At 40.2% G+C, this 20,532-nt stretch overlaps 1 protein-coding gene across 4 annotated transcripts in view; it reads right to left on the bottom strand.

Annotated features, from left to right (window-relative positions):
• The window catches only part of DPY19L3 (dpy-19 like C-mannosyltransferase 3), a 36,232-nt gene extending 15,703 nt beyond the window's left edge, over positions 1-20,529 (bottom strand). For 2 of the 4 annotated variants that reach the window (XM_081203459.1, XM_081203462.1), the window contains exons 1-12: positions 20,315-20,529; positions 17,503-17,645; positions 14,671-14,795; positions 9,633-9,723; positions 8,798-8,919; positions 7,765-7,910; positions 6,534-6,657; positions 5,356-5,490; positions 4,669-4,800; positions 2,541-2,642; positions 1,692-1,765; positions 951-1,109 (exon numbers count right to left, since the gene is read on the bottom strand). In XM_081203459.1, coding sequence (XP_081059585.1) covers positions 951-1,109; positions 1,692-1,765; positions 2,541-2,642; positions 4,669-4,800; positions 5,356-5,490; positions 6,534-6,657; positions 7,765-7,910; positions 8,798-8,919; positions 9,633-9,723; positions 14,671-14,795; positions 17,503-17,605 — 1,313 coding nt within the window. In that variant the 5' untranslated portion in view covers positions 17,606-17,645; positions 20,315-20,529. The other 2 variants (XM_081203460.1, XM_081203461.1) reach the window with 2 other exon arrangements.
• Between the last annotated feature and the right edge of the window lie 3 nt (positions 20,530-20,532).

The following is a 20,532-nucleotide window of genomic DNA, read 5'->3' as shown; positions in this document are numbered from 1 at the left end:
TACAGTGGTGCCTCGCAAGACGAAAAGAATCCGTTCTGTGATTCTCTTCGTCTAGCGGTTTTGACGGATTAGCGGATTAGCGCTATTAGCGGCTTATCTGCTGATCGGATCAGCTGATAAGCAGCTTAGCGGCTTAGAAAAAGGGGGGGGGGAGGAAAAAAACCCAGCAGGAACTCGCAAGACATTGTCGTCTTGCGAAGCAAGCCCATAGGAAATTTGTTTTGCGAAGCACCTCCAAAACGGAAAACTCTTTCGTCTAGCGAGTTTTCCGTCTTGCGAGGCATTCGTCTTGCAGGGCACCACTGTATCCAAAAGTGGCCTATGAGGTTGAGAGCAAAAATGATCTATTTTGCCTGGTAATTAAAGTTGTTGTTTGCTGTGAGCATAAATTCCAGAGAGCTGCTGCCAGTCAGGGGAGAGGCAACAACGAGTTTGATGGACCAATGGTCTAGCTCAGTATAAGGCTATGTTCTCTTTAACATGCAATGTTTCATTGGAAGGATGTGTGCGTGTGTGTATGGAGGAATATTTTTTTATGTGATGGGCATCTGTTGGCTTACGTAGTATAGCAAAGACACAAGTTTACTGCCTCACTGGAAACTAGGTTTTATTAACTCTACTCGAGCAACATTAAATTTGTTGTGGTTTCTGGACTGTGCTGACTACTGGCCTGAAATGCATCAGTAACCAAGCCTTGCTACAGTGACATGCTTTAGCAAGTGAACTAGCCAATATAAACATCATTCTAAAAACTGAGGCTGCCACTGCCAGAATTATATATCTTGGGTTCAGAAAACCAATTCTCTCTTAGATAATTGGCTCAAATCTGAGGCAAGCATGCCCTGATGCTGAACTATGACTCTGTTCATGTCTTCCTCTTCTTATCAACAAGAAAGGAAAAAGACCCCCTGCACTGAAAACATAATCCTGCAATATAGAAACAGACATACCTGAGATTTTGAAAAGCAACCACAGCAGCTGTTATGGTCATCACCAAGAGCACAAATATATAGGCATAGAAAACTAAAGTGCCCGAAAGTCTTGTGAAAGTATTAAAAGGCAAGAGACCAAAAGCTTCCTCACACAGGTACAGGTTAGCATCAAAATCTCTAAAGAAAAGGAAGACAAGTCAACATTGCAAAGTTATTGGCATAATGTGTGTGTTTTAAAAAATCTAACAAAATTAGTCCTAAAGTTGCATGTTAGAAAGTGCTCAAGCAAGATCAGTAACTACAACTCAGAATTTACAAGCAAGAGCAAATGCTGCCTTATTACTATTTGTTGCATTTCTAACTTGCCCTTCATTCAAACAAATCCCTGGGTTTTTCAAAGAAAGCAATAAATGCAGATTAAACTACAGCAGTGGACGTAATGCCCCCCAAATTCTGAAACCCTGGTTTCAGTACCACCAAAAGTGAAATTGAACAAGTATTTTGTGCTGGAAGTCCAAAAACACAGAGGGTAACCAACCTTTAGGGATGGGGTGTTCTATCGTTGGGCAGCATCACAGAGAAAACCCTATTCTGTCTCACCATCCCTGCCAATGGGACAACCTGAAGAGCCTCCACTGCCGGTCTTATGGCACAGGTTGGCTAGTAAAGGGAAACATACTCCTATAGAAACTTGGGTCCCTCCCATGCCAAAAAACTAGAGGAAAACAATTTTGTTTTGAACTCTGAACAATACCATACCTTGTTGCTCCAAATCCAAACTTTGCCTTCAGAAATTTAAATATATGCTCATCTGACTCCAGATTAAGAACTTTCTGTGAAGAGAGAAAATAAAAGTTATTACTTTCTTTTAGTTGTGAAGACAACTCTGCCATCCCCATCACAACATTTCACAAGCGCCACTCCCCCCCCCTTTGGTTTTTCTTAAAATTGTACTTTAAGAAAATACACAGCACTGAGATCAGCTATAAACCTCTGCTTGATCCCTGATAGAAAAAGGCAGCAGCAGAGACACATCTTCAATCTTAGTGTTGTAGTATCAGTGGGCCAGAGGTTCTCCATTGCTGGTTTAAACATTGTTTGTTAGGTGGTTTAAATCTGTGATTGTTCCTGTGAGTTGAAATTTAAATAGCCCATCATCATATTAGATCAGGTGACTGACAGGTAGGTGTGCAGAGAGGGGGCAAGTTCGAGATCCATCCTCTGGCTGGATCCAGTATCCCACCCCTGGTTTAAACTGACTGAGGAAGGATGTGAAAAGAAGAAAGCAGAATGTGGGCATGTAGTTGAAGTTCATTGTAAATTTAGGCATCCCAAATGTAAAGCTACATATTCCATTTGTGAGTGTAGCTATACAATGTTAGGGAAAGGCAAAGCATTTGCAAAAGCATAACACATTTGGAATGCTAAATTCAATTTGTCTGTTGTACAGACAAATAAGAAACCAAATTTCTTTACAAACTCACTACGAATTTGCACATAAAGCCATTTAAGGTTACAAACCAATGCATATAATGTGCGAACAAACATAGTATTGCACTGTAAATCTGTTATACATATTGGAAAAAAGATAGAAAAAAATTTACTCACCTTAATAAAATTATTTACAAGAAATGTCAAGCACAGCACTAAGAGTACGTGAAGGAAGAGCTTCCCAAGCCTGCTAAAGAAGCCACCAGTTTTCAGGTTATTCTGGAAAATGTAAGCAATGGTATTTTAGTGTTTGCAAAGGAACACTGGGCACTCATAGTGAATGTTTTTTCTGGTTTGGGGTGTATGAGGCACTGATTACTAAGGGGCTAATCCCTTCAGAAAAGACAGGGGACTTGCATTTTAAGGTCTTCAAGGAAGTCCTATCTTGCATGGTTTGTATGAATGTGCACTGACTCACCAGGCTGTGGTGCAGATGCCTTGTTCACTCCAAGCCAAAAAGAAAATCCACAGTGAGTACGTAAAATTTGGTGTAAAAGAAGCATCCATTACTGATGTGATAATGTCCTAGCTAACCTAACTGTCGGGTAAATCCAATCACGGTGCTTATAGCTGAAATTTCTGTGGGAGGACATGATGAAGCCCACTCCTGACAAAAGCTCTCCTTGAAGAGGTGAAGATGTCTACTTCATAGTGCCTTGTGAATATAGATGAAGATTTCCACGTGAGCAGAGATCTCCTCCTAGCAGCCTATGTAAGGTTCTGTCATTAAGCTCTTTGTTTTGCATTAATTCTTCCAGCCTTGGGAGGGAGGCCCTGGGAAAAGGAACACCAGTGGAAGCAGCCTAGAGAACCAGTGCAGAAGCCTCATGGGACCCATTAAGTGCCCCTTTGGTCTTTTTACTATGTCCTAAAGAGACATGTCATTGTCCTTAGATAATACGATGCCTGATAGGAGCGCCACCACTGGGGCATTCACTGTTGGAACTTTTAACATTTCCATAGGCTGAACTGTGAGAAAACATTGTGCTGTTTGGCCAGTTTGATGGCTCTGTTACTTTGACATGGACTGACCCATTTCGAATGAACCACTCCAAGATGAAAGGGGGACAGGTACCACCCTTGAGGCTGAACAAGGTTTAGACTGAAGCCCCTCTAGAGGTGGTTCCCTCTGGAGGCTTCCGCCTAAAAAAGTACTGCTTTCACCCTCTGGCACTTCCAATTGAATCTGGCACCCTCTGACTAGATTTATTTGGGAGTTTGGTGATGGTCTTTCTGGATACTTTCAAAACAGCAGTCGCTGGTGGGGAGGAGCTCCTTGAGCATCATCAGCTTTCAGCAGTTGCTGAAAGGAGGGGCTCACTCAGGATTCTGGGTAAGAAGGCACAGGAGCATGGTGGAAATCCAAAGCAGGAGGCTTTCCAGTGCCAGGTGCTAGTATCTTTTAATGACCTTCACAGGTTGAATTTTCTTCTTTGCAGCTTTTTCCTTGCCAGTTGGAATGAATGAGGGAACAAGGGAAAAAAGAGGACATGACAGAAGAAAAAAACTATTTCTCCTTCTCCCTCTCTTTTTTGTAAACAAAACAAATGACAAACTACGCTACTGAGCATTACTTGTCCATCTAATTTTAATTTTAAAACTACTGTTGTACTGATGCTAGTGCATCAAGGTAGTTTCACGTTTCCTTTCAGGATAGCACTAAATCTTTGAAGAGAGAAGCCAATAGGGTTTTCAAAGCACTGAGTCTCCAACAGCAAATGAAAAAAAAATGATTGTAAAAATGACTATGATAGGCAGTGGCAGCAGTGGGGAAAAAAGCAACAGAAAACTTGAAGATATTCTGCTGTAAGAACAGTTCTTATTGAGCAAGATTGTAAGTAGGATGGAGGAGGGAATCTCATTTAAAATAATAATAATAATAATAATAATAATAATAATAATAATAATAATAATAATAATACCTGACCATAAAGCATATCATGGGCTCATTATGCATGAAGACAGCAGGACTAAGGAGTTCCAGTCCCAATACTGTTTGATCAGCAACTCTGCTTTCAATCTGACCATGGCTATTTCCCTATAATGATGTAGAGATCATGACTTGCTCTTTAAGAGTCATGGTCCCTAATATCTAACACAGCTAATCAAAGGTGGCAGGCGTTTAACCATGTGTAATTTTATGAAGATTACCCAAGTAGCAAAGCACACAAATTTTCAGCTTACCCTATTTGTTATTTTTAAAAAATAAACTAATGATAAATGATAAACCATGATAAATACATACCTGGAGTTTTCTTGCTAACAAAGTGGACAAATTAAAGCTTATAAGTAATGATCCCACTATCATGGAATTAAAGAACTGTAGGAGGCAAACAAGCAGCAAACTAGCCACCTGTATTATGTAGATCCAGGTCACCTACAAACATAATGATAAGAAATTGTTCATGCCACAGCTTCATTTTTTTTAATTATTATCTAACTTGCACAATGCTCACATCAGTCCCTACTGTAATAAAGAAAATGGCACCAGAAGACAGAGAGGGCAGAATACCCACCAAGAAAACTGAGCTTGCCTGCAGATCTTTGTGGGGTTGTTTGTTAAAATATAAATAAAACAACCCAAAAAGCATGACATTGATTTACATTGTTGTTAAGTACTTTAAGATACACAGTTCTACTACTCCCATATCTCAATGCCAAGTTAAGATTTTTATGGCACTTTGAAAGTCAAGATTCTAGTATTCAGTTGAAAAATATGAAAAACAGGACATTCCATCCTAAACATACATACATAACCAAGTTTACTTTGCACCAAGCGCAGTATTATTTCATCAGAGTTCCTCATAATGAAGACAAGACTTCCAAACTTTGCAATCACACACAGTGGCCGCAACACTGCATACAATCAAGCACACCTAAACGTGACTGTTTTCCATTATTTCAATGGCGGCACATTAAGCAATTAGCTTACCTTTCCTCTAGGAAGCAAGTCAAGACAGTCAAGTGTGAACAAAACCAATGCCTGGATCAACAACATAAACTGATTAAACTGCCAAGCCAAGCTGAAGAGGAAGGTTGAAATAAATACTGCCAGAAGTGTCAGCCTCTGGAAAAACAAAAACATAAGCTAAATGAGATACATGAGGAAAGATCGTAGTGGAAAAAAGGGAAAGTGATTACTGGCCATTTCAATGTATCAAACAGCTTTAAACAAAAACTATTCCCCAAAATCAGACTGTTACAAAATAAATAAAATACATCATCCATATATAATTTCAAAATACCATGCATCTATTTACAAACATAGGGATGTTGCAGCATTCTGACAAAAACAGAAGCAGGAATGGAAATTGTTGGCGGTCACTTATTTGTCCCATGTCCAGAATAAAAATCCGTTCATTCAGTTGCTTTCAGCCTGCAAATGATATTACGTCCCCCTCCTTTACCCTAAATTATCTTTGCAGTGAAATGAATGGGTTGGAATAACATCATGGCAACGTAATTTCCATAGTTTATTTAATTAATTACGCAAATTATGTAATTTTGCCACAGAGCTAAATGAATGACATAGATTTGGGCAAAAGACAAACTGCAACGGGAAATAGTGCTTCATGTGAAGAATACAGGGGCAGAATGGAAAATGACGCCATCTTAGAACCCTACTCCAAAGTAGACATATCTCAAAGTACACTCGTTGGCTCTGAACCAACAGAGCACACATGCAGCAATAAACCCTTTTTTTAACAAAAAAGATCACCACCATCATCCTAGTGAAAAGGGGGAATGGGAGGATAGAATCCAAACCGCCTTTTTCTCCCGAATAACCTAGCCAACAAGGCTGCTGCTTTTTTATAAGGTCTCTATGCCTACAGCATCAGGTTGTGGAATAGGGTGCTCAGGAGGCATTTTCACATGCAATTCCCCACGCAACTAAGGATACAACACAGAGGCCTGGTTCTGTGAGTAATGTGGCTCTGAGCTGGATTGGAGCATCTGCATTCAATCAAAGATTTTTACATTTAACTATGGAAGAACAGCAATAATATTTTCTGGTATATATTTTCTGCCAGCATTACCTTGGCTATTTTAGAAACATTTATCATTACATTTTAAAGAGAAAACTTTTTTGTGCTTTTAAAAAAGGCTCACTTCATGAGTGGGTCGCAAATGAGATCTGAAGAGGAATGTAATTGCTGCTATCTGAACAGCAAAGAATGGCAGTGCCCAGTTCTCTCTTAACGGAATGGTGAATTCCACCCGGGTGGTATCTGTTCTGCAGAAAACAAAAGCAAAAGGTTCATATAAGCAACAATGGGCAAGTCCTCTACAAAGATGCAAATCTCAACATTGAAAATGGACATCGACTATTACTTCACTATTTTCAAATATGGCAGAAAGCATTCGGGCTAATTCAATTACTGCATTACAAGTAAACTGATCAAATCTGATTTCAATCAGAGAGGGACCCTGTTAACAGGATGTGTTGTTATAGATCACCTAAATCTAGAGCAGCAATGTGCAAATGCCAAAGACTTGTAAAATTAAAAAAAGAAAAAAGAATTATTGGCACACGCTGTTTAGTCAAGGAAATACAGCCAGCTTCATTGAGCATCTTCGAAGTATGTTCTGCAGTGAAATATTGCGGCAATTATTTTTATTAATATATTAAAAACCAGTTAATTGACAGCTTATTGACTGTTTCATGTTGTGCTCCACACACTGTCTAGACACTAATGGCACAAAATAAATGTTTAGCAGCACTAAAGCACCTATAAGTGGTCGACAGCCCAGTTTTCAACATTTCTACACAATAGGAAGTTTTTCCCCTTAGGGTTATTCTAAACTAGAAAAGGCTCTTTTTTATACAGAGCCTCCAGAGCTTCAAATCCTTTCTGTACTATGTTTTCGCTACCTACCTCATTCTATTCCCATGTATTCTCCCTCCCTCATATCTTTTCTAAATTATGTGTCCCATTCTGAGGAACCCTGGAATAGATTCACATACAAAGGAAACTCTTGAGCTAAAACCAACATTCCTTTGCTAGTGCAACACTTATCTGCCCATAAAAAACTAGCAGCTGTGTTGCTCAGGAATTCTAAACAAAAAAGAAAAAAAATCTGTTTTGAAAGGCTTAGTCTACTATCGTGATTCAAAACAGAGTCCATCGAAGCATAGACAAAAAAAAACTGCTCCTTGATCTCAGGAACCATCATGTGAAACTTGGTTATGATGTCCTAAGAGGTGTCTAAATGCACAGCGAGAAGGCAAACCACTTTCCAAAATATATAGCAATCTAACTTGAAGAAATGAATATATTCTTTTCTATAGCATGGCAAATATTGGATTATTTCAGAGGAGGATTTGCAGAAGTATCCTCACCTGTTTGTGATATACCAGAAGGCTGCTAATACACCTGAAAGCCAAGTTCCACTGAGAAGCCAGCTGGTCACATACAGAGCAGCAACATAGACTGCCTGAAGGCTAAACAATGTGTAGATGTAAAAATAAACAGGTTCAAAAAAATTCTGTGAAGGAAGAACACAGGAAACCATTAAACAAATAGTACTTGTCTTAGCATGAAGCCAACAATTCCGATCATAAGAATGTTTGTAAAATGAGATTGCAATCTTATGCATACTTAGAAGAAGAAGAAGAAGAGGAGGAGTAGGAGTTTGGATTTGATATCCCGCTTTATCACTACCCGAAGGAGTCTCAAAGCGGCTAACATTCTCCTTTCCCTTCCTCCCCCACAGCAAACACTCTGTGAGGTGAGTGGGGTTGAGAGACTTCAAAGAAGTGTGACTAGCCCAAGGTCACCCAGCAGCTGCATGTGGAGGAGCAGAGACGCGAACCCGGTTCACCAGATTACGAGTCTACCGCTCTTAACCACTGCACCACACTGGCTCTCAGGAAGTAGGTACCATTGAAATATAGGACCTATATAGGATTCTACTATAAAGCTTCTTTGCACAACACAGTTTAACTTTAGGGTGGTAGCCAATACAATCCTGCTCAGAGAAGATCCATTGAATGTCTCTAAATTGGGTTTATTAATTTGAATGGGCCTGTTCTGACTAGGACTAGTCATGATGGCATCCATTTCTGTCAGGGTCATAGGCAGTATGCCTTTGAACACCAGTTGCTCAGGATCATGAGTGGGAGAGAGCTGCTGTGATCATGATCAGCTTGCTGGTTTTCTACAGGAATCTGTTTGGCACAGTGAGAACAAGGTGCTTTGGCCTGCCCCAGCAGGGCTTTTCTTAGGTCCTTACACACAATTCCTAGAGTAAATCACATTAAACTTAATGGGACTTAATGCCCGGGTAAAGACGAATTTCCACAAAACTTGTCACTGTACTGACTTGGGCAAGATGCTTGTGCATTTATCAGGGACTTATAATTAAACACTCACATTCATATGAAAAACCCTATACAGAATGCTGAGAAAGACTTCTTGGTAAACATTCATTCTTTCAAGTATGTTAATTGTCCTCATGGACTCAGTTTTATTGTCAAACATCAAGCGATGTAAACCTGTAGAAAGAAGAAAATAAAATGAAGGCACACCTGCATTTAAAAGCCATTAAAATGTAAACGTCTTCTGCGAGAGAATTTAAAGTTAGACACTAGAATGCTACTCATTAAATATGCTCTGCTACTGTTAAAGTCATTTGGCTTCTTACAAGGAACTAGATCTGGTTGGTGGGTGATACCAGTCAAAATGCACATGCTTTGAGAAAGTCTAAGGAAAGTAAGTCAATTTGCATCACTTATTTTTGAGTTAGAATACCCCCTCTTTAGGAGCCACATATGACAGTGTATCCCAAGAAGTAGGTTCTACTGTGTTCAACGGAGCTTACCACTTAAGTGTGCCCAGGAGTAGATTCATGGAAAGTAATCTAATAAATAGTGCTGCTTTTATTGCAAATGGAGTGCTCTGGGGCTCTGGGTCTACTTTTTAGAAATCAGTATCATCTGAACCATATAGTTTAAGATGAAAGTAATGCTTCCATTGATATAGGTAATACCTAAAATTCTATGCTATCTAGCAACAATAGGCACCTCCAGGTATGACAAGCACTTCTGCCACTAACAATTGGTTTGTGTTCCTGGGATTTATATAAAAAGCCACCGACAAACAGAAGATGGAAGTTGATAATCCAGCATTCTCTTTAAAAACACAGAAGAGTAGTGCTTCTGAGAGCCATTTGTACTTTATCCAGTTCAGAAAATAAAAGTTACAATACCTAGTTGAATGGATGGAGCTTGTAGCATCTGCTTGTAATAAGAGTAATACAGGCCACATTCTGTCCTGAATGAAATCTCCCGCTCTACCTCCTGGAAGGAAACATGCCAGTTAAGATCAAGAATAAACTTAACCTGATGCCTGTCTTACTATCGCTTGCCTCTGACCTGTTTAATAAAATTAGTGTAACATAGTTAAGATCAGCAACAATAGCAGTTTATGAGATAGAGGAAAACTGCTCTCTAATCCTCACCTCATTCCTCAGTGCAACAATACCATGCAATAGATCACTATCCTTCCTACGTTAACCAAAGGGAAGTGAGGTTGGGATTAGTCAAGGACATTTTGATGAGTTGGTGGCACACCAGAGATTTATGTCCAGAGATCTCCAAGGTCCAAATCTACCAGAAAACTATGGCTCTAGTCCAAAAAGTAAACTAATAAAGACATGAAAGGCAGCTGAAACCTCCATTTCATTTTGGATAGCCAAAGTATCTGCAAAAATCACAAGGAAAAACTGAAGTAACATGATTTCCTAGATATTACTTCTGTGTATCAGCCTAGGTCAGCTGCCAAGGATTTATTTATTTATTTATTTATTTTACCAACAGACTCACTGTGAGCAGATGTGTTCTTAGAACTGTCACTAGTCAATTTAAAACTCCCAGGGTTTTTTTTGTTTTGTTTTGTTTTTTTTAACCCAAATCTAGGAATACAGGCTTGAAACTTTGTGAAAACTGTCTTCAATGCTTTTATACTTCTTTGCAGCTAGCAACTGTCTCAATCACCATTTTTTGTCTTCCCACTTTCTAGCTAAACTGTTTTTATTCCAGCAAGCATTTGTTATCCTAGTCTGAGGGGCTTTTATGGACTGCTACCCCTTGTTTTTAAGCACTTTTTACCTGTTTCTATTTTATTGTTTTTACTGTTAAAATTATAGTGTTGGCTTCTATGCCTCATTCTGCAGCTTCAAAACTTTGTTCTTAGTCAACCCAATCACTGTTACTGCACTGAAAGGCTGGATTGAAATGGTCTTAACCATGGGTAGGCAAACTAAGGCCCGGGGGCCAGATCCGGCCCAATCGCCTTCTAAATCCGGCCCACGGACGGTAAAGAAATCAGTGTGTTTTTACATGAGTAGAATGTGTCCTTTTATTTAAAATGCATCTCTGGGTTATTTGTGGGGCATAGGAATTTGTTCATCTCCCCCCCCCCAAAAAAAATATAGTCCAGCCCCCTCCAGGTCTGAGGGACAGTGGATTGGCCCCCTGCTGAAAAAGTCTGCTGACCCCTGGTCTTAACTTACTATTAAAGCACAGTCATATTCTTATTATCCAAAACAATATTAATCCCAAGACAAACCAATGGAGAAAGAGAAAATGACAGGTGGTTCACACTGCAACCCTTTTAAACATTACTTACCTTGTTTTTATTTAACAGAATGTGTATGCCTCTTAATTTTAATTAAAACCCCGAAGAAGTTTACAGAGATATAAGGTATACATTAAAATTATCAATAAAAGTCAAAAACAATTTTTTAAAAAACAGAATATAAATAAAATCAACACTTATGAACTAAAATGACAGATTAAATACATGTCAACTTTACATGACTGGGTATGCTATGTAGTGTGCTGAAAGATGTGGGTAACAGTGGGTGTTCACTAAATTACCTGAAATACTGAAAGTTGCAACCTCTGTTTAATCAGTTCACAATGACAGAGTAATATGACTCAAGTTCTTATGGCAGTCCCACAACTACAGAAAGTATTAAAACTTGAAAGCTCTGAAACATTTTGGAATTGATTCTGGAGGGCTGGGCACTGAAAGGGATCTAATTAGCAAGACTGTATCAAACGTGATTAATCTTTAAGCCTGGCACCAGCTGTATTCAACCAAATGCCATACTTTACGAGGTAAACACTACTGCTTTACATCTGTTTCATACGAAGATAACATCTGCTTTCCTCATTCACAACACATTTCCAATTTTAGAGCGATTCATACTTCTCCTAGAGTCTCAAATGTCAATAAAAGCGGCAAGAGCTATGGGCTGAAATTTCAAGGCTAATATTTAGATAATACTACTATACACATTCTATATATATGTAATTTGTTTTTATGAAGTCTTGACTCTATGAACCCCATGGTGCTTTGCCGAAACTCCTGATGCTTATATAGCAATTAAAAGTGAATTCTGCATTATTCTAGAGATATCTGATCAGCTGCAAGTACAGAAATATTTGCAGTCATGCCCTGCTCCATTATTATTATTCCCTTTAGGAATTACGGAAGAAAAGGAGGTAAACTACAAAATGCCTACTGAATATTTTATTATTATCTATGGTAGTGACAAGCCAATCCCTTTTATCAATAAGAATATTCTATCTGTGGTGTTATGTCTGTGTGATGGATGTTTTGCACATGAATTATGTTGATTGCTACTGCACTCATCAAGTAAAGAAGCTACATGCACAAACCAGCTCCTGATGTTCCCTCATGCATATGTTTCTATCTCAGCAAAGCCTGAGAAACAGAACTCATCTGTATGAAATAAAATTGGTGGCAATCTGAAAGCCTGAAGAGGAAAACAGTAAATACCCTGCACTCCAGGGTCAGAAATAGAAAAATTTGTAGAAACGGGGGGGGGGGGGATCTTACGAAATACTTCTTTCAGGAGTATGACTGAAACAATTTGTGGGTCTGTGAAAATACATTATGTGTGCTTAACCTACCTTTTACCCCTAAACTAGCTCTCAGGGTCAGGAAAATAGTGGTAGTGGGGGTAGGATGGAGGAGATAGCCACTAACCATGGTTTGAGTGTGTGTGTGTGTGTAGAGTAGGGTGGGTGGTTAAACTTCCCCTTCCCACACTGTACTGGAGAGTTGGGAGCTGGGGGTGCAGCAAGGTTTGCAACCAAGCCTAAACTTGAATGCTGCAGGACTATGTGTAAGAGGGGGGAGGTTTCAGGGGTCCCTTTACCTTTAATGCTTTGTTGCTACACAAAAGCTTTGTATAGACCTTGTCATGATAATATGAGGGTCTCTTGTCCCTTATATCTTTTTATTCTTTTACAATATACTCCAACTAGGGATTCACCTTTTCCAAAAGGCTGAACTGGCAAGGAGCTAAACATCTCCCATTATTGTGCACTCTTCTCCCTCTATAAACACAACTCAATCTCACATCAGCACAAATATGTGATTCCTGCATTGCAGGGGTTGGACCAGATGACCCTTTGGGTCCCTTCCAACTCTACAATTCTTTGGTTCTATGTGGAAGATAAGGGTGATCAGTTGCAAGGTATTTTGAACAGAGTCATGTAAAAATATACTTCCAAAATTAATATTCTATTTATGTCCAACACATTCACATCTATAAAAGGTTCTGGTTTTTCAGTGATCTTTGGAGCCCCAAAGCCTTATGGGTGACTGTCTAGAATTCAGGCACATGAGAGAATCTTGGAAAGGCAATGGGTTTCCAATCAGAGAACAAGGCTAACAACTGAATCCTGTGCTGCAACAAAATGCCTCTGGGGTCCCACATCAGTGAAGAGTTTGGGAACTAGATCAAACAAAGCTTGATACTGTCTTTCAAAAGAACCCAATGTAATACACTCAAGAATGTATTTCAGCTTTCTTTGTTTGCTTGCTTAATAAAAACCAAAACTGCACCAGAAAAAGAAATAAAAGAATATTGCTTTTAAAAATAAAATCCAATTAATTACGTAGCAAATCTTCTTAAGCATAAAAGTGAAAGCTCAATACAGATAACTGCATTAACGTGACCAAGGTTGCACAGCATGCCGTCAACAAACACAGTTAATACACACAGAACTCTTGGCTGGTTAACCTCAAGCCCATTTGCTCTGATTGGAGTGTTTATTCAGCTTTGATGAATGAAGAAAGCAACGGATTTATATACAAGAGCTAGCCATGTACTGAAATTAGACTTTGCTGGAATAGAAATAATGAATTCTATTGCTGGAAAGCTGAATCATGGCATGGGAAATTGGGTTCAACTCTCAGCTTGACTATACTAAATCATTATTTCTGTGCCTCAGTTTCCTATCCAGGACTTTGGGAACAGGACCTAAATGAATTGCACACATTTTTTTTTTGCCCAAGACTCAAAGAAATTCATATTTAGATGTTATAGACTTGCAAGACCCAGAAGAAGCAAAAGGTGTGTTCCTAATAAACCCTCTATCCTGTATAAATCATTTATTTTCTCTTCATGGAAAAAAATCTGTGTTGATAGCACCATGTTATTGACTGAAATTTTCATTCTTCTCTTGGCAGATTTTCTATCACATCCAGCCCTGATTTATTTTGCAGGGGCTGACAATAAATTGCAATTGAGTTTTTCCTAATAGAGTCAAAGATAAAATAGGTGCTATTAATATGACATCATTAGATGAAACTACTTTAATGTACCACATGATGAATTCTGCTACTGCAGTATATGATACTAACCTGCCGTAATCAGAATGGAAAATCTACTGGAAACTTGCTTAAGAACCTTGCTTAAGCCCAAGTCACATCTAACAGGGTGGCACAATTTTAATATATGGTATAGTGAATTAGTCCATTCCAGTTTCTGTTTTATTGGTGGTATTTCGTGGGAACCCACGAAAAATAAAAACTTCTGAAGTGGCCCTTTTCTGAAGGGAAATTAAAGATTTAACCTTCCTCCCTCAATAATGTAAGATCCAATTAAAAAGAACAGTGTATATACAGTTCATGGTTCAACCACCATTCAGTCTGAGCAATCCAGGATGCTTTATTATAAACAAATAAAAAACACATCAACATAGCTGCTACTTTCAGCTTGTTATCTGCTTTCTACTACCTCAGTATGTCCTCAAGACACACCTGTTAAGAACAGTGGTTGATGTGGGAGAGAGTAAAATTATCAACAATGTACAAAAAGGTAATGCTATGGTAGTTGTGAATAGCTCGGCAGGAAAAAGTCTGAAAAGCCACAATGTGAACAATGCCTTAGGAAACCAATCATGCAATCAGAGTCATTCTGTTACCTTGATGTTGGAGAACCACAGATCATTTTCATGTAGTGTCGCAACATAAACAGAAGTGAAGATTCCCAGAGTTATGCCAATGATTCCACCAACGATGAGTGAAAGTTTCTTCCACAATTTTCCACCTGCAGAAGATAGTTCTAATAAATATTTATCTTTAAAAAACAAAAACAGCGCCTCCAATATGTTTGAAATGGATGGTAGTATCCACTCCAGATGTTGGGTACGGTTTATGTATCATAAACAGAGAGCAGATTTCCAAAAAGAAATCTGAGGGAAAACTGATTTCTCTTGGATTGTTCTGGCACTGGAAAATACATGTAAAATGTATTCATTTGATTTATACCCTATCTTTCAAAAGAAACATCCACCCAAGATGGTACACAAAAAAATATAAAACAACAAAATCTACACTAAAATGCACTAAATTGACCCAGCTGGTTCTTAAAAGGGTTGTATCAAAAGATGCAGAAAAAGGGGGTATTTTGCACAAAGAAGGCATTGTGCTAGGGCACTGTGTGAGACAAGTGAGCTAAATCCCAAAATGCTCTTCTCACTTGTGCAAACTCTTATGCAGGCAGAAATGTATTGAACCTATCTATTATAATGCTGTTAAAAAGAACCAAGGGTTGTTCTATATTCAATCCTTTTACTCAATGAGTAAATCCCACTGAAATTAGCAAACCTAAGTGGAGTCATGTTAATTTCATTCTTTCTACTCAGAACAACCTTAGTGTTGTACAGGGTGAATCTGCTATGTTAATCAAGATTACACTAGTTTTTCATGGTAGCTCAAATGGACAACAGCCGGTTATGTTGCTACGGCAGAAAATATTGCAGTTCTAATTCAGAATGGAGGTGGAAAGTGAAAGAAAACAGCAGGGAGGAGAAAGTTATTTTTTTATTTAATAATTTAAACAGGTAGAGTAAGGGGGGGAAACTATTTGTGGGAAATTACAACTGAAATAAGACAGTTGAGACAAAACATCTGTGGGTGAATTGAGAAAAGGCTCTGGTTGTGGATGGGGGTGAAAGGGAATGAAGTGGGGATGCTAAGTCATACAATTCTGAAATCTTCTAAGTAGATAGACAGAGAAAATGCCATACTTTGATATCTCCTTCATAATGGGCAGTAAGTGCAGACGGTTACTACTGGCCTCTGCTGGAAATATAGAAGCAGCTATCTATGCCATTTTTTCTATCCTTCTCTTGCACTTTAAATCTAGGGCATATGCATATTTCTTCTGTAACGAGTGGGCAATATTTTTCGGAGGGCCATATTCCCTCACAGGCAACCTGGATGGGGCTAGTGTAAAAAAGCCACATCCATTGCATTTGTAAAGTAGGCTGCATTCCAGCCACACACATGTTGGGAATTCCACACACACACTCCAGGCAGGCAAAGCCAACTGAGGACACAGTGGGGGTATTGGCAAGCACTAGATAGATAAAGCATTTTGCTCCTGGGCCTTATGGGGAATCTGCGATGAGATACACATGCAGTGGACTTTGCCCCCGGTTCCAGTCACAACATAGAGGGCAGCTTAAGGTCCAAAATAGTTTACTGTTGCAGTCGGTAGAGCATGAGACTCTTACTCTCAGGGTTGTGGGTTCCAGTCCCATGTTGGGGGGGGGGAATTCTGCATTGCAGGGGGTTGGACCCTCGTGGTCCCTCCCAACTCTACAATTCTATGATTCTAACTCTTCAGAAAGCATTTGTGGAGCAGTGGAGCCATTTCCCTTCCATTCACAGGTTCTCTAGATTGAAGTAATTCCCTTTTAAGTGATGTTAATCTGAAGGACAGGAACACTGAAAGGGGCAGAGCTAACTATTTTCTCTCAAGCTTGCTAGTCTTCTGAAAGAACAGTTAATTGCTCTTGTACTCATTATGAAAGCTCTGATCTGCTTTGTGTTATGCCCCTTCCTCGATAATAGAGTTCAGTAAAAAGCTTATAAGCTCAAAATAGTCTTGATAACCATCATCTCTCATTCTGAAATTATTTGAAATATCCTTTGTGGCATGCCTTCTAATAAATTACGAGCAGGGTGACTTTATTAATCACACCAAAATCTTGTTTTAACTTTAAAGCTTTGGTTATCTAAATTGTGCCTTCTTCTCTAAATGTGCACTTATCAAAGCAGTCCCCGATAATGCTGCACGATTACAGGTGATTTACCTGCTGACAACAAAGCAGCAAAACCACAGACAATGTGATGCCAAGGGAAAATACAGCCCATAACTACATTTAGAGTTATTCCTCCATGTAGACTATATTGGTTTCAAATCAATTCCTCTTCTCAGATTTCCCAATTAATCATGTTATTTGAAACAAAGACCAACCTTCTCTAGTTTTGATATATGGGCAGCACAATACCAAACTCTAGAAAACCCATCAAACTCAGTGGAACTAAAAATACTAGAACTGTGACTGACTTATTAGCAGATTAATGAACGTACCCAACAGAGAACCATTAATTTCTAGTGGTCTACTGAGTAGAAATTTTATTTTATGTGCTAACTAGTTAGGGTTTGTGATAAGCTACTTGAACTTTATTTGCAAATAAAAAAATATTTGCACAAAATATTTTGTAGGCAAAAAGTAAGAAATCAAAACATAGCTCCCTAAATATAACTGCATCCTGGAAATACATGAAGTCAAAGATAGCTTTAAATGCCAGTAGAGAATGAATTTGGGTGAATCCTAACAATGGCTAAACTCAGCCATGTAATTCAATTGGAATAATAACCATTCTGGGTTTCCCCATTTTTCTTTCTACTTACACATGCAGTTATAGCTTAAGTACATTGCACAAGGATAACCGTGACCTACCAGCTAGAGTTTTCCCATTAAGTTTCCAGTTCTTCTCGTGGAATACACTCTCTTCTGGAACTTCTGTGGCTTTTATTCCCTTTCTCTGTCTAACAGCTGTCATGATGTCAGTAATAGTCACACATTATACTTTGTGCTGGTTCCTAAATATACATACATAAAGTAATATGGAAGCAATTAAACATTTAACACTCTATCATTACTAACACCCTTAAAATGTATGCAAAAATATATGGCTATATATTTCACAGATAGCAGGAAATCATTACTTAAATTACCGTCTTGCTATTTTTGCAAAATATCCAAGAATAAATAATCATATTGTTTCAACTTGTCAAAAATAAATTAGCAAAATAAATATTTTATTATCAAATGCACAGAACCATTTGAGATAACTCGCAGATAACAGTGCAAAGGACACAGAGTAAAACATAGCTCATTTAATTTATTCCCCATTGGAATAGTTTAAGAGTATCATTCAAAAGTATGAATGCTTGCAAATTTCCTAATATTTTAGGGGGCTCCTGATGTGCCTGTTTCTGTAGCAGATAGAAATATTTTTAAGGCATTTTTTAAGCTCATGAAAATGCAAGTGGTACAGTTTGTGACTTCCATGTGAGCAGCTCCAATATAAATCAGATGAGCACAAGGAGTCCCATCTCCCCTCGGACTGAACTTGGGTCCGCCATTTTCTCTCAGCCTAATTTAACTTACAGGGTTGTTGTTGGGCCGCCAGACTGTTGAAGTAGAGGAACCACGTTTGCTACCCTGAGCTCCATGGAGAGAGAGCGGATATTAGTGGAATAAAAACTTGATATAAGGAGATATATGTTCCATCTCTCCACAGTAAAAATAGTATGCAGGGCACCACAGATTTATTGTGGCAGAAACTTTAATGGACTGGAGTCTACTTCATTTGACACAACAAAGCTACAGTCCTAGACATCAGGGGCAGGAAACATTTGGCCCTCCAGATGATGCTGAACTACATCTCCAATCAACTACAGCCAGCATCTTAATAGTCAAGGCTGATGGGAGCTGTAATCCAAAAAGGCGAAGGTTCATCCTGGAGAGGCAAAGGTTCATCAGCCCTGCTATACATGCTTACCTGGGAGTAAATCCCATTGAGTTGTGGGGTGGACCAGTGCTGGAGCATGCAGAAGATCCCTGGTTCAATTTGTGGTATCTCCAGGTACAACCAAGAGAGACTCTTGTCTGAAATCCTGGAGAGCCACTGCCAGTCAGTGTACACAATACTGAACTAGATGGACCAACATTATGACTCAGGGTAAGGCAGAATATCTTTTCTAGTTTTGCCAGAAAGGAAACACACACACACACACACACACTCACACACACACTGAATAAATGTGGGTTTGTTAGCCTGGTTGATCAAATAAACATGACCACCAGACCAAGCCGTGGGGAAAGGAGTGTGTGGAAATACGGCTATTATCGAATTTTCAAAAAAATGGGTCAACTCCAAAATTCATTACATGAATTATACACGCATGTACGGGAACAAGTCCTGTTGAACTCAATGTGACCTGCATGCGAAGCAGATGCTCTTCCACTGACCCCAAAGACATACAGTGGTACCTCAGGTTACAAACACTTTGGGTTACAAACGCTTCGGGTTACAAACTCCACTAACCCGGAACTAGTACCCCAGGATGAGAAAGGAAATTGTGCACCAACGGCGCAGCGGTAGCAGGAGGCCCCATTAGTGAAAGTGCGCCTCAGGTTAAGAACAGTTTCGGGTTAAGAACAGGCCTCCGGAACGAATTAAGTATGTAACCCGAGATACCATTGTATAGGAACATAGAAAACCGCTTTATGCAGAGTCAGATCAATGCACCATCTACCTCTGTGCGGTCTACACTGACTAGCAGCGGCTCCCCGGGGGTTTCACGTAGCGTATCTCTCCCAGGCTTACCTGGAGATGCCACAGGTTGAACCTGGGACCTTAGGAACCTCAGAAGCTGTCTTATACAGAGCAAGATCAATGACCCATCTGCTTCAGTGCTATCTACCCTGGCTGGCAGCATCTCTCCAGGATTCTGGGGAGGAACTGAACCTGGGCTTTTCAGAATGCCAAGTAGATGCTTCTTCCCTGAGCTGGGGTGGTGAGACCCCATACCCACCCCCACCCCCTCTTGCAAACCAATATCGCTATGCACAAACAGACAGGTGGCATGCTGAAAAGTGTCGGCAGTGCATTATTTTCCCCAAACCCTCCATAAAAACAGGCACACGTGTCTGTTTTGTCTGTCTGGGGAGCCTCCATCTCCTGTTCCTATTTATTTCGATACCAGTCTCTCTCTCTCTCTCTCTCTCTCCCCCCCCCCCACCCCATTGGCAGGGGCTCCAGGCGGCTTGCAGATAAAACAGAAAGAGCTCAAAGCATAGAGGCGGGGCGGCGGCGGGGGAGAGAAGGAGGAAAACCGTTTTAAAAACACAATTAAACACAGACAGAATTAGAACAATGTATATATAGGCGTCGTTCCTCTTCTCTGCCTTGGGAGGGGCTGAGATTTGTGCCAAGAAACGGCGTCCTTCGGAGAAAGGCGGAGAAGCGGGGAAGGAGGGAGAAGCCTCCGCAGGGTGCGCTGGGTGGGCCAGGCGAGGCACCCACGAGGGGCTGGGGGGAGGGGGCGTTGCGGGGCGGCCTAGGCCTCCTCCTCCTCGTCCCCTCAGCCGCCAGCACGGCCTCGGCCTTTTTTATTTTTTTGGCCTCGCTCTCCGGGTCCAAGCGTGTCCCCGCCAGCCCTGAGGGGACCCCTTTTCCCCATCCCCACCCGAAGCCCCTTACCTACTCGGGGGGGCGGGCAGGCATGCGGTGACGGCCCCGGTGTGTCACGGAGGGAGGAATGGAGCCGCCGCCGCCTCAGCCTCCCTCAGGGACGAAGGCGGGAGAGGGAAAGGGAGGCGGGAGGCGATGGCGGAGCGAGGCGCCTCCCGCTTGTGAGGCGGCGGGGGGGGGGAGGAGAGGGGCTCTTTGAGGCGGGGAGGTGTGTGGGCACGAATGGG

The sequence above is a fragment of the Podarcis bocagei genome (assembly GCF_964188305.1).
Source record: "Podarcis bocagei genome assembly, chromosome: 7".
NCBI lineage: Eukaryota > Metazoa > Chordata > Lepidosauria > Squamata > Lacertidae > Podarcis > Podarcis bocagei.
This window is presented reverse-complemented; position numbering and strand designations above follow the sequence as displayed.